General features: G+C 36.6%; 1 protein-coding gene across 4 annotated transcripts in view; it reads left to right on the top strand.

Moving 5' to 3' along the window:
• Window positions 1-936: 936 nt before the first annotated feature.
• Window positions 937-12,404, top strand: part of gabrg2 (gamma-aminobutyric acid type A receptor subunit gamma2) — a 44,778-nt gene continuing 33,310 nt past the window's right edge. For 3 of the 4 annotated variants that reach the window (XM_084940676.1, XM_084940674.1, XM_084940672.1), the window contains exons 1-2: window positions 938-1,445; window positions 9,070-9,209. In XM_084940676.1, coding sequence (XP_084796802.1) covers window positions 1,330-1,445; window positions 9,070-9,209 — 256 coding nt within the window. In that variant the 5' untranslated portion in view covers window positions 938-1,329. Of the gene's footprint in view, window positions 1,446-9,069; window positions 9,210-12,404 lie in introns of all 4 variants that reach the window. The other variant, XM_084940675.1, reaches the window with a different exon arrangement.

The following is a 12,404-nucleotide window of genomic DNA, read 5'->3' as shown; positions in this document are numbered from 1 at the left end:
GTTTAATTCTCTATGTTGTTGTGTTTTATTTGTTGACTTCCTCTATCTTTGCTCTTCTGGATTAACATTTAAAAATAATTCAAACATTTTCTCGAAATGGCTGTTCTGGTCTATTTCTGTAGATGGTTGGGATATGGCACAGGGAGAAGACAAGAGCTGTACTGCAGCAGAGTCATTGATTTATGAGTCAGGATGGGAAAAGCTACAGTTTTTGTATTTAGAATTATGATATTTTTCTTCTTAAGCTTCTTTTCAAGAATTCACTGAACTGTAGTTAGCAAAGATATTGCATTAGCATACTTACACGAAGATACTGAAATGGATACCAAAGCATTATACATATCACACCTAAAAAAAACTTCCCAGACTGGATTAAGATAAAAAGATATAATAAACATGTTTATTAGACATGTCAGTTTGCTAACTACATACAAATATAACCTGCTGCATGTCATATAATCAATTTATGTACAAAGATGCAACAACGCAAAGCAATCATTTTGGAAATAATAAATAAGTGTAGGATATTAATTTACCTGTGTTTACCTTTTTTTTTCTCTGTTATGTTTTCTGTTATCTGGGCGATGCAGCCAGTATTCGTCTGACTTTAAGCAGCAACGAACTGACTGGATCTGTCCTTAGTGCTGATTGGTTGTTCTGTATGTAACGCAGACGCAACTGATAGAGCTGTCCGAGGTTCTGATAGAGTGATTTGCCTGGACTCATGCCTGTAGCATATTAAACCATTCCAAGCAGATGTGTAAGACACCAAGAAACACACAATCATATCTCATCTCAATATATTAATACATTAGTGTAATTGTAATTATAACAGTCTAACTATATATATATATATATATATATATATATATATATATATATATATATATATATATATATATATATATTCAAAACCTTAACTTGGTGCTTCCGCTTAGTGAAACCACGCATGTGTTGATCCGTGCTGCAGCAACGTGCATCAGTTCCTCTCTGACCCCAGTGTTAATCTGCATTCAGACTGAGGCTTCGCTGCCTTTCTTGGCTTCTCGATAGTGGAGCAGCTTATTTCTTGGGGCTTCGCTGTTTTGTGCCAGTCTTGTAGGCCCCTGCCAGTGCTGTCGAAACGGCAACACACACGCACGAAGACGGGCGACACGAAACGAAGCTTTTCGACTCGCGTCGATTTTGTTTTGGCTGATTTCACACCGCCGCGCGCTCGCCTCCAGTCTCGATTTGCAGAACGGCTACTGCTAGCGTGCGTAATGTATCGCAGAGAGGAAACACAGTAAATAGACGGACACGTCCATCTGCAAGAAAGAGGAGACGAAGATGGTGATGATGGCTTCGCCAAAATCAGCCTTCAAATGCTCGATACCGATGGCGAAGCCTTCCCTCCCGCTGAAGCTGCTTTTCTGGGTGTTTATTGTCGTGAATCACTCTACAAGGTAAGATATTAACGCGTATTTTTTCTCAAAACCACAACTGTGTTTCGGCCCGTTGGTCAGCATGTTTCAGATTTTTAACAGCAAATATAGCAGTGCCACCATTCCAACCCTGGCGTGCTGTTAAGGGGATCCTGAGCCGTTGGGTAGCTGAGAGGATGTAGTTTTGTATTTAGGGGGAAAAACCGGAGCTTTCGGTGTATATGTGGCACGTTTAATTGCGGTTCCAGTTGAAGTGGAATATTGTTAATAATATTAAAATTGCCTCAGCGATACACGCATGCACATTGTATGTGTGCTACACTCTGTGTATCAATGTGTTGTTGGTGTTTTTAATTAAAAAAAAAATCCCCACAAAGATCTACAGATTGAATATTTGGCTTTGAAAAGCGAATAACAGTGATACACATTTATACGACGATACCAGTGTCTCCCTCTCAATCTGCCCCGCGTTAGATGTAGCATAGTGGCAGGCTAAGTTGAGTGAAGCTAAGGCTACATTTAGTCTGTTAAGCTGTCTTCAAGTATATTCTAAGAGTCAAAGCCTTGTTATGAACGCACTGGCCGGAGGAGGTCGAAATGGAATAGAGGCCACATGAAAACAATCGGTTGTTATAAAGGCAAACTTGAGGATAAAGAGGAAACCTTTCCTCCCACGTATTTAAAATAAAAAAAATAAGCATTTCAAAATGGCAGACAATCACACAGAGAATATAAGTATGAAGGCACAATAAGGAAATGGACAGCACATATGCACTGATCCTTGCCCAACACAGGCACACAACCAAAAACACCTGACATTTCTGCTTTAACTGTGGGCCGAAATTGTGTTTGTTACAAAGACAATGAAAGAGAAGAAAGAAAGCTGTGTGGCTGCTCCTGTGAAGACTTCATCCCTGTATAGTGAGATAAGAATACTGGAGAGCAAGCGGATGGTTAGGCTCCTCGCATTGGTTTCCTCTTGTGCTGCTGGAGGGTGAAAAATGGAGGCAGATAAATCAACCGACGTTCAATCACCGTCATGCTGGTCAAAACCTTGGGGCTCCTTGCCCAGATCTACATTGTTAGGCCTGTGTATTTCTAATTGTCTGGAAAAGTGGTGTATACAATGCACTTGAGTAAATGCTGCTAATCAATATGTGACCATATGCAGACACCTGTGCGGAGGTCACACTTAAAGTATGACTCAAACTATTTTAGAAGTTTCGGTCCTATGTATGGCATAATGATTAAAATGCATCCACTGACAGGAAGTAATTTATGATTCATGTATGAAAGCTCTTTTATAAGACATCAAGGTCTTTGCATGCATTCAGTATTTTGTGCTACTTTGTGACTCATTGACATTTACTATGTGTAGTGATGTCAGACTGCATCACAATATGTTAACCCAGTCAGTTACTCAGGTAGTGCAGTCAATTACTGTCACAGATCAAATTTTGCAGAACACCCTCAAGCAGAAGAAGGGGGAATTTGGTTGCAGATTCTTTGGTATTTTCTTCTATGCGTGGGTAGGTAGGTGTCAGATCTATAACCAGGATCCACTAGAAGATTTTCAGGCAAGGGATCATGGGAAGAGGGCCTCGACATGATGGAGTGATGTCAGAATGAGCAAAGTCTGGTGGTACTTACATTATGTGCCATCCCAGATGATGATTTTGCAAATTCAAGCGTGTTAGGTAGCAGATGAAATTTGTTACATGAGTCTAATTTATTTATTTGCTTTATATTTTTAGCGTTCTAACCTTAGCTGCCCTAGGACATGTGAAAATTCTCAGCTCAGAGCATATCGTATATGGTAGAAAATACCATCAAAAATGACTTATTTTGACTCAAAATTGATGTGATTTCTACAACACCGTCATTATGGGTAACTGTTTGACCTGAATGCATTTTTTTTTTCAAATATCATGATTAAATGTCTATTTATAATTTAACACTTCTAATGAGTAGCTGTCATGGTAGAAATAAAGGGCAGTACTGAGAGTGTAATGAGTGGTAAAACAAATATATTTTAATTTTTGAAACCTTGTCCTCTGAACTTATGTGCAGCACCAGTGTTCTAGCATCAGTATTTATTAACTTCCTGACCTCCCACTGAAGTTGGTGGGACTTAATTGATCCATTTTGTACAGAACAAATGTAACATTATATCTCACTCAATCCATTTTGTGTGAGTGCACTTAAGGCCTGAAGAAGAAGAATGCTTGGATTAACAAAGAAAGTTGATTAAGACGTTACGTTGATCTAATTCTTGGACTAGGTGTTGTCTAGCCAGCTAATCTAAAGAAACCCTGACTATGCTGAACTTGAATGCTTCAGTTCCCAAATACTTGGTAATAAAAGAAGCGGTAATAGAAGGAAATGGTAAACACGGTCCTGTCTTAACTTTCTTTAAACATGTTGCTAGCATAGTCAAAATGACCTTATAGCTTTCAGTTACATTTTAGAAAAATGGAAAGAATATATAAGATAACATTTATAACGCACACTGTGGTAGTTTCTAAAGGCTTTCTGTGTTTCATTGTGGAACAAACATAAAGTTAATTAGCTAGTGCCATTTATTCAGCACTGTGATTTCTAAGGCAACAAAAGCAAATTAAACTGTAAGTTGAAAGATATATTGATGCTGTCTGTTTATTCAACTAGCGCCTTTGTAGAGTTCATTTTCTGACTACAAAAATCTCTCAAGCAGACGTATTTTCTGTACATAGGATGTAATCTATGTCCATTCAATTTTTGAGCTGCTGTTAAGTATTAATAATATGGGAAACATTTCACTACACATTTTATGCTAATTGTATAAAGTAGCTGTTAGTATGTTAGTATGCCCATTGCAATTATCCCTATCTGCCACTGATTCTCATCAGTTTGTCAGTATTTTTAGACAGAATTCCATCAAATTGGAAACCTACAGTGAATTAAATGGGTCTGCCAAACTGCCATACATCATCTGCTTCTTGTCACTTGGAAAGGGTCAGGAGTTTTGACAAACTGCCATGTATTCCATAATTAACATCATGTGAATTTGTGTCTTAGAATTCCTAAAAGTCAGTTCATAGCAAAGACATGTTGCCATTTTTATTTTATTTTATTTTTTCTGCCTATAGTGAAGACAGTTTGACAGGTCAGTAAAAGAAACAGGCAACACTCATCACTCATGGTTACCTTTCTACAACTGAGAAACTCTGGTAGATATTGAAGTCAAAGAAATTTTGGAATAAAGGTGGGAGGGCTTAAGTTGAAGCACTTTGGCCTCCTGTTGTTATACACACACACATATATATATATATATATATATATATATATATATGTACTCACTTTTAAAGAGTCTAAATTAATAGATTTTGGCGCTTTAAGTCTCAGTCGTACAGGCCTAGAGACCACGTGACAACCTCTGGTTGCTAGGGAAAAATGTGTCTTGGCAAGTGGTTGCTGGAGGTTGCTAAGTGAAATTGGTCTCAAAGACACAAAGAGGGTGCTGTACCAAAAAGCTTCTTGTAATTGGTATGGTCACCTGTAGTTTGCATTCAGCTGCAACACATGTTGAAAAAATGACCAGCTTTTATTTGGAAGATTAAATCTATTTATTGTTTGAGTAACAAAAATGCAATTGCATCGTGGTTTTCAGTGTAGCGTGATATACCTCAGTGGACTAGAAAAATAAACATTTAGTGTCTTGGCCAGCGTGACTCAGGCCTTAGCTGTTGGTTTCACAAACAGACAGCAACAATCACAGTCACAGAATACAAATTTTTCCCGCTGTACTTGTGTTTGCCATGGAGTCAACAACTGGTTTCTAGGCCTGTGTGACTGGGATTTAACTTAATGTAAGTGAAATTATTACAGAAATGGCTCATTATATTCGCCCACTGATCAAAATCTATTAATATGCTCTAATCTTTGTAATGTGGTTTACAGTGGATTGGTCTATAAATAGACTGGTTGTATTAGGATGCCAGAATGCAGTTAAGTAGAGCAGTTAAATCCTGGTAATTGGATGTTAATATTACAGCATGTGAGTAACACAACTTCAGTTGTTCATTTATTTAAATTTCCAGGTTGATTAAAGGAAAAACAAAATATAATATTTGAAACGTTTAGAGCCATATGATTTGTCAGTAAAATATCATTACTAACAAAATACAACTGTATATTTTTTCTTTCATTAAAGGTAAAGTCTGTGAAAGGTGTTGCATCAACAACATCATGTACAGAAGAGTTTGTTGTATTGTTGCCAAAGGTGCAAGATAAATTTCATGTTGAGTAATAAGGATCATGAAGGTTCATTAGATCATGCTGCTTTATTGGCTGCAGTTTGGAACATATGTGGTAGAGTGATAAACTGGATGAGGTCGAAAGCTGCTTATACTGCTGATATTACTGATATTATTGTTCTTGGACCCTCTTGTGAATATGTGAAACTGCAGCAGAGGATACTTCGCTATTGCTTTGCATGAAACTTGAGATGAGAATTTAATTGAAATTCCAATACTGTCGTTACCACAGTCAATAACAGCACAATTATTGAAGTGCACATGCATAAGTATGAACCCAGATATACACATGCAGCATGCATGTGCAGGCACTAACACGGGGCTCTCTGTGGACCTTCAGGTACAGAATTAATAGGCAAACCCTTAGATCTGCCTGTAGTGAGGAACACATGGCTCTTCCTTTGATCTGCTCATATTTGGAACATTTCCATATACACAGAGATATTCTGTGAGATGAATACAGATGATTAAATTGCAGCAATCTGAAAAACTGCATACTCCATCTATCTATCTATCTATCTATCTATCTATCTATCTATCTATCTATCTATCTATCTATCTATCTATCTATCTATCTATCTATCTATCTATGGTAGATATCCCATTCTTTTGTTTTGGTAATATATGGCTCTTAATGGTATCTAATGTAGGAGGACTGCTGTTCAAAACATTAGTCACACCCAACTGAAGAACACAAGAAAGCTATCAGTGCTTCTATCCTTGTGTTTTACCATGTTTTTTTCATTCTTTCTCATTCTTTACTATTTTATTCAGACATCTCCCCATCTAAAGCCTCGTTGAAAGCTCACAAATATTTCAAGGTTTCTTTTCTGGTCTGTTGGCCATCTCCTTGATCTAATCCAGCTGTTGCTAGAGGTGCCCAAGTGATCCCGATCTGTGATGGTTTGAGGATTAGAGCCAAGAGAGGAAGTGTCCAACCAGTTAGGTATCTTCTCATCTGCTTTCTTATCTGCAACTCCCTGTTTTTTTTTTTACTAAATCAGTTTGTATATATAAAAGGAAGTGTTGATAAATATTCAGAATGCCTTGGACATAAAAACAAATTATTTAGACATAAGACCAGTAAAGCATCATTAAAAGACACACATAAAAACAGAATAGGCTGAAGGCAAAACATTTGTCTGAAATCAATTTTAGACCAAAATGTTTTTGTGTGCTTATTTTCAAAGCACTCGGCTTTAAAGCAGATTATATATGTTTCTTTGGAACCCTTTTGAACACCTAATATGATATAGGTCAAGTATGTATTTGTAGAGAAGCTAAAAGTTTTTTTTTCCCGAAATCCTTTCATATGCGCAATTTTTATTACTCCACAACTTTTTTTTTGTATAATTTTGCTGCAGTATTTACACAGATCTTCATTGACATTCTTATTGGCCTGCTAATCTCAGGAAAACCCGACCACCAAACTGCATTTCTTTATGTATTCTTTTCCTTCATGAACAAAAACCTTCTGGAGGGCAGTCCAACCACTGATTGCATAATGAACTGCTGTCTTGGTAAATCACACACTAATTACATACAGATTGTGCTCACACAAATTGAATGAAAAGATGTAGTGCAAATTTAGCTTGTGCTTGTATGCCTATAAATCTGCCCCGTGATCTCTTTCACCAACATGCCTCTTCTCTGTTCTTCTCTGTATGTTACTTACATATCTTCATCTTGCCCACTGGCAGTAAAAATCTTATCTTTTATTTTAAAAATGTGTGTTAATGAAAGGTCTTTTGAAGTATAGGATGTTGTAAGCTGATTAATTGTCCCTTTTATATTACATTAAGACTGCTTTTGTTTTAGTAATATAATTTACCAGGATCATACTTTGGTGTTGGATAGAAGGGAAAGCATTTACAGCTCAAGTGTGGTGGTATATGTGATATATGTGATAAGTCTGAGGTGAGAAAGTAAACTCTGGAAAACTGTCCTGTCCTCACATATATTTGGGCTCCTTAAAACCAGCTTTTCTGACAGATTCCCTTGTTTGAATTTATTCATTGTTTCTATAGAATCACTGACCTGAAAATTAAAGGAGAGTTTTAGCTGTTACTGGAAAAAAAATACAGCAAAAGCACACGCAAATCTTACACGTACTTACATTTAAAAAGAAAATATTTTGCAGATGGTATTATCGTTGTTAGACAGTTGTTGGCATTAGTTTGTTTTTGTCCTTCATCACAAAAAAAACCTTTTAGGTGATTTAACACTTGAGCCTTATATTTCTTTGTGGCTTTCGATTATGGTAAAATGTGCTGTCAATAAAAACAAAAACTTGCATTTGGATTTTGAATTAAATACTCTATGCATAGTTGTATCCATTGCTAAAAAGAAAAAAATAAAGTCGTTTGAGGTTTAGTGTAACTGACTTACTGGTCAAATTTCAATAGAAATTTAATTTTATTCCTTAAGAATCTGTCACACAGATTTTGTTTTTTCCTGATTGGAAGAAAACAAAAGGTTATATAAGTGAGTCATCATTACTTAACTGATTATTATTTATTTAGGTTACAACTGTCTGAACTATGGTGAGTTGGTATTACTAATACTAACAAGGTTGCTAACTATCAAACTGCAATATTTTAAACATGAACATCATGTCTTGATAGGGACAGAGTGTGAACAAGGCTTCCAGGAAGACTAAATAAATGATTAAAGCCAGTGCCACATGGGATTGTAGCTGTCATATACTTTTATATATTATCTTAGCTGCACATACCTGTATGACCCTCGCTTCATTTCGAGGTCACAATTAATATTTTTTTCCAACAAGACTGAGAACAGCAAAATTATGGCAAAAGCAGATCTGCATTTATGAATGCGTTCATACAAATTCAATTCTTTTCACATCAGATATCAGAAAGCAAGCAGTTTGTATGTACTCCGAGTTATCTGATCTAAATGCATCAAATGATTGAACTGTAAATACCGGCAGGCTGCTCATCAAAAACTGCCTTAAAATATCAAATATATTCAAAATATCTCATAAGGGTATTGAAAATATATGTCTACAGAAATATGTTTTTCCAAATAGCAAGTGAGCTAACAGATTTTACAGTGAGAACAAATGAAACTGAATGTCATGAAAGTTTAAGAAATGAGGCATTTGCCTTGTATTTGTGCAACTATTTTGTTACACAAAAAATACCAGGAACGAAAAAATTTTTTTAAATCAATCCTTTAATCTTTAAAATACCTTTCTCTTTCTGTCTTTCTCACCTACAGATTTCTGCTTTAAAAAAACCCACATGGGAAACCACTGGGAAAGAATCTACTTTGTATCCCTTCAAAAGAATTTGCTGATTATATGCATTTTTTCACTCTCTCCCCTGCAGCTCCGTCCAGAGTGATGACGATGATGAGGTGTCTAACAAGACGTGGGTGCTGACTCCCAAAGTGTATGAGAGTGATGTCACACACATCCTAAACAGCCTACTAGATGGATATGACAACAAACTCAGACCTGACATCGGAGGTGGGCGCTGATTTTTCACAGATAATATGTTTAGTCACAGAATCATAAAGATATCTGGCCAAATTTGTAATTAGAGCTATACAACAACGAGTCAACAGTACTTAGGCTTAGGTTTTGGGTTAAGAGTTATAATATAAGTGACTTGTGTTACACTGATGTTATTGTAGACCGAAATGTATAACCTACTGAACCAGGTCTAGATTTGTAAGAGTGGCTGCACAAAGTTTCATTAACAATCCAGAAACAAAGACCTTTAAATGAAGCAGCTGGCAGTGTACTAAACACAAACCAGACAAACACATTTATAACCTCTGTTTAACAACAGAATTAGCCTTATGAATCACTGAATACATAATTCATAATAAAAAAATAGATTTAGATGTAGGGCTGCCACGATTAGTCGACTAGTCACGATTACGTCGACTATCAAAATCGTCGACGACTGATTTAATAGTCGACGCCTCGTTTGAAGCATCACAAAAGACGCAGGAATAAGTAGTAGGATTTAAGAGTGTAATAACGGACTGAAACAGAAGATGGCAGCACTGTATGTACAAGGATGCCAGCTGCCGTTAAACCCCAAAGAAGAAGAAGCTGTATCCCAGAATTCATAGCGCAGCCCAGCTCAGTTTACAACAATGGCGGCAGCTAGTTAGTTTTAATATTACTCTTATTATTCTTTCTGGGTCACAAAATAAATGATTAAAATATTTTCAGGCGAGAATGTAACTGTATAAACCTCAAATATTTGCTCAGTTTATCAAGACACCACATATTTTCAGAAGCGCTCCGACGTTTTCGGAGACGTCTGTTACCCACTAGCTCGATAGCTAACCGGGGGCAAGGCTCACTAGAGCCCGTGAGAACACCGGACTCCCGCAAATCGTTTTCAAACCCACCGCCGTCTTTCGCTACTCAGGTTAAATATATATAAGTCACTTAGATAACTTCAAAATGTTATTGTTTGGCTTTTTTTTAGTATTTTATTTGTTCCTGAGTAAATCGGTTTGGCTGAGATTAAAGTTATAGTTTTTACACAGCTGACTAAACGTCAAGCAGACAACTGATTATCAGAAATGTGAGATGCTCGAGAATATACTCCGGTGTCCCATTATATTTTAGATAGCAAGGAGCAGACGGCTGAGTTTATTAAACTTCACCGAAACAATCTGCAAATTTCATTAAAATTTAATAAACTATCATCTTGTCTTTATTTTTAGTTAGCACATACCTTAAACACTTAAAGCTGTAAGCTAATGATAGATATATAAGAGCAGATGCATGCTGGTGGAATAAGCTGTATGTTTTACGTCCAATGGATGCATGATCTGATTAGTCGACTAATCGCAAAAATAATCGGTGACTAGTCGACTATCAAAATAATCGTTTGTGGCAGCCCTATTTAGATGTAGTTATAATTATTAAGTCAATTTTCAGTAAAACAAAGCATTCATTTTCCGGTTCACTCATAAGAAGCACAGCCATTTCAAACATAATAAATAGATAATGAAAGTAAAACTTCCTTGCCATAGTCTTAAAATTTCAGTAGTCTTTAGAAATTGTGAAAAAATACTGTTGAAGCTTTATACCAGCTGTCTTTTTTTTCCAAGACCCTTACTTCTCTTAAAAAATGCACATGCATGCAGTACGGTCAGAGAAACTGTCACCATCCTGCAAGCCTGTAGACAGCTATCTTACTCTCTTGAGTCTGACAGACAGCTGAGCAGGACTCCTTGTCTGCAGAAGCCTATCACGTCCATCTGCAAGACCAGATAAGGGAGATACTCAGTACCTTTGAATACTTGATTAATGTGTCAGTGGTTTCCTGGGAAACTCAGTTAAAGTCAGAAATAGTGTTGACATAGTGTCAAATAATAAAGCTGCACCAGTCTACATGGTACTATAAAAATTTGCTTGCTCACCCACTATAATATTCATACACATTTGGCACTGTCCAGTGCTGTATTCAGGCAAAAAATGACAAGGATAGTTTATAAAAATCCATTACTACTTACTTCTCTGCTTTGTGAAAGCTTATACCATCATTAGGCAATTTTGTTGCTACAAAAGGCCATAGTCCATTGTGACAGATGGAATACAGCACCAGAAAGATTTTGACCCAATTTCAATCATAACTTTATTAAGCATGACTAATGAATTGACCTAAATGATAAATTTATTCTGCGCACGAACGTAGCAGAGTAATGTTGATGTAGCATCAGCAACAAATCCTTTACATTAGTCTGTATTCATGTTTTCCTGTATACGATGTGTACATTATTATACGTATTTTACAGTATATTTAATACCACCTATAAAGTGACAGGTTTTATGAGGGATGGTCATTATTCTTGATACTTTGAAAGTGGGTCTGTGCTATAAATTGAAGAGCAGCTTAGATGTGCTTTGAGGTGAAGCTGCAACCAAGAGAGCCGCTGCTTAGCTGGGCGGCTGGCTGCCACAGTCTTAGCCATCATCTTCAAATGTTCTGTGATCTTGCTCTCTCAGCTCTAGTCTTCCAGCTGCCACCAAGTTACACATCTACACAGGGGATATAATTAACTGGCTGTACTGTCATCTGAGCCAACAACCAACCAGTCATACCAAGGCAAAGTGAAGTTTCTACTCGACTCCTCAGAGCTCTCAAAGTTGTTGATTTAGATTAATTGCTGATTGTGCCATAACTTCCATCGGAAGTCCATCGTGATGCTGATTGAATTTTAATGGAACTAGAGTGTATTGTATATAAAGAATTGAAGCAATTGGACTGTGAGACAGAATAAATGTTCTAAGACTCTTAGAGGTAATCAGGGTTTTTTAAAGATCCACTAATATGGAGAACAGAAGCAAGGACTTAGAGTTGTTGTACACTAAGTTAGATGATGTTAGGCTTCAGCTTTAAAATGGCTCGTGATGTCCATTAATAGTTTGTTAGCTAACTGAGTAGTGGATGGATTGGCTTGTTTTATATTGTTACCAGGAGGAAGTTTTGAATTTTAGGAAGACAATAAAACATTTCTTTTCATATCAATGATATATTTTAGGACTGGGCGATATGACCCAAAATTCATATCTCGATATTCTTTAGCTGGATGGCGATATATGATATATATCTCGATGTTTATTGAAGTTATGCAAAAAATAAAATGAGATGTACAGTATTTGATGGCATCCTTTGTTCTTAGACTCATATAT

This window comes from Perissodus microlepis, chromosome 10 (genome assembly GCF_051167445.1).
Source record: "Perissodus microlepis isolate ML-2025 ecotype Zambia chromosome 10, ASM5116744v1, whole genome shotgun sequence".
In the NCBI taxonomy this organism is placed as follows: Eukaryota; Metazoa; Chordata; class Actinopteri; order Cichliformes; family Cichlidae; genus Perissodus; species Perissodus microlepis.
This window is presented reverse-complemented; position numbering and strand designations above follow the sequence as displayed.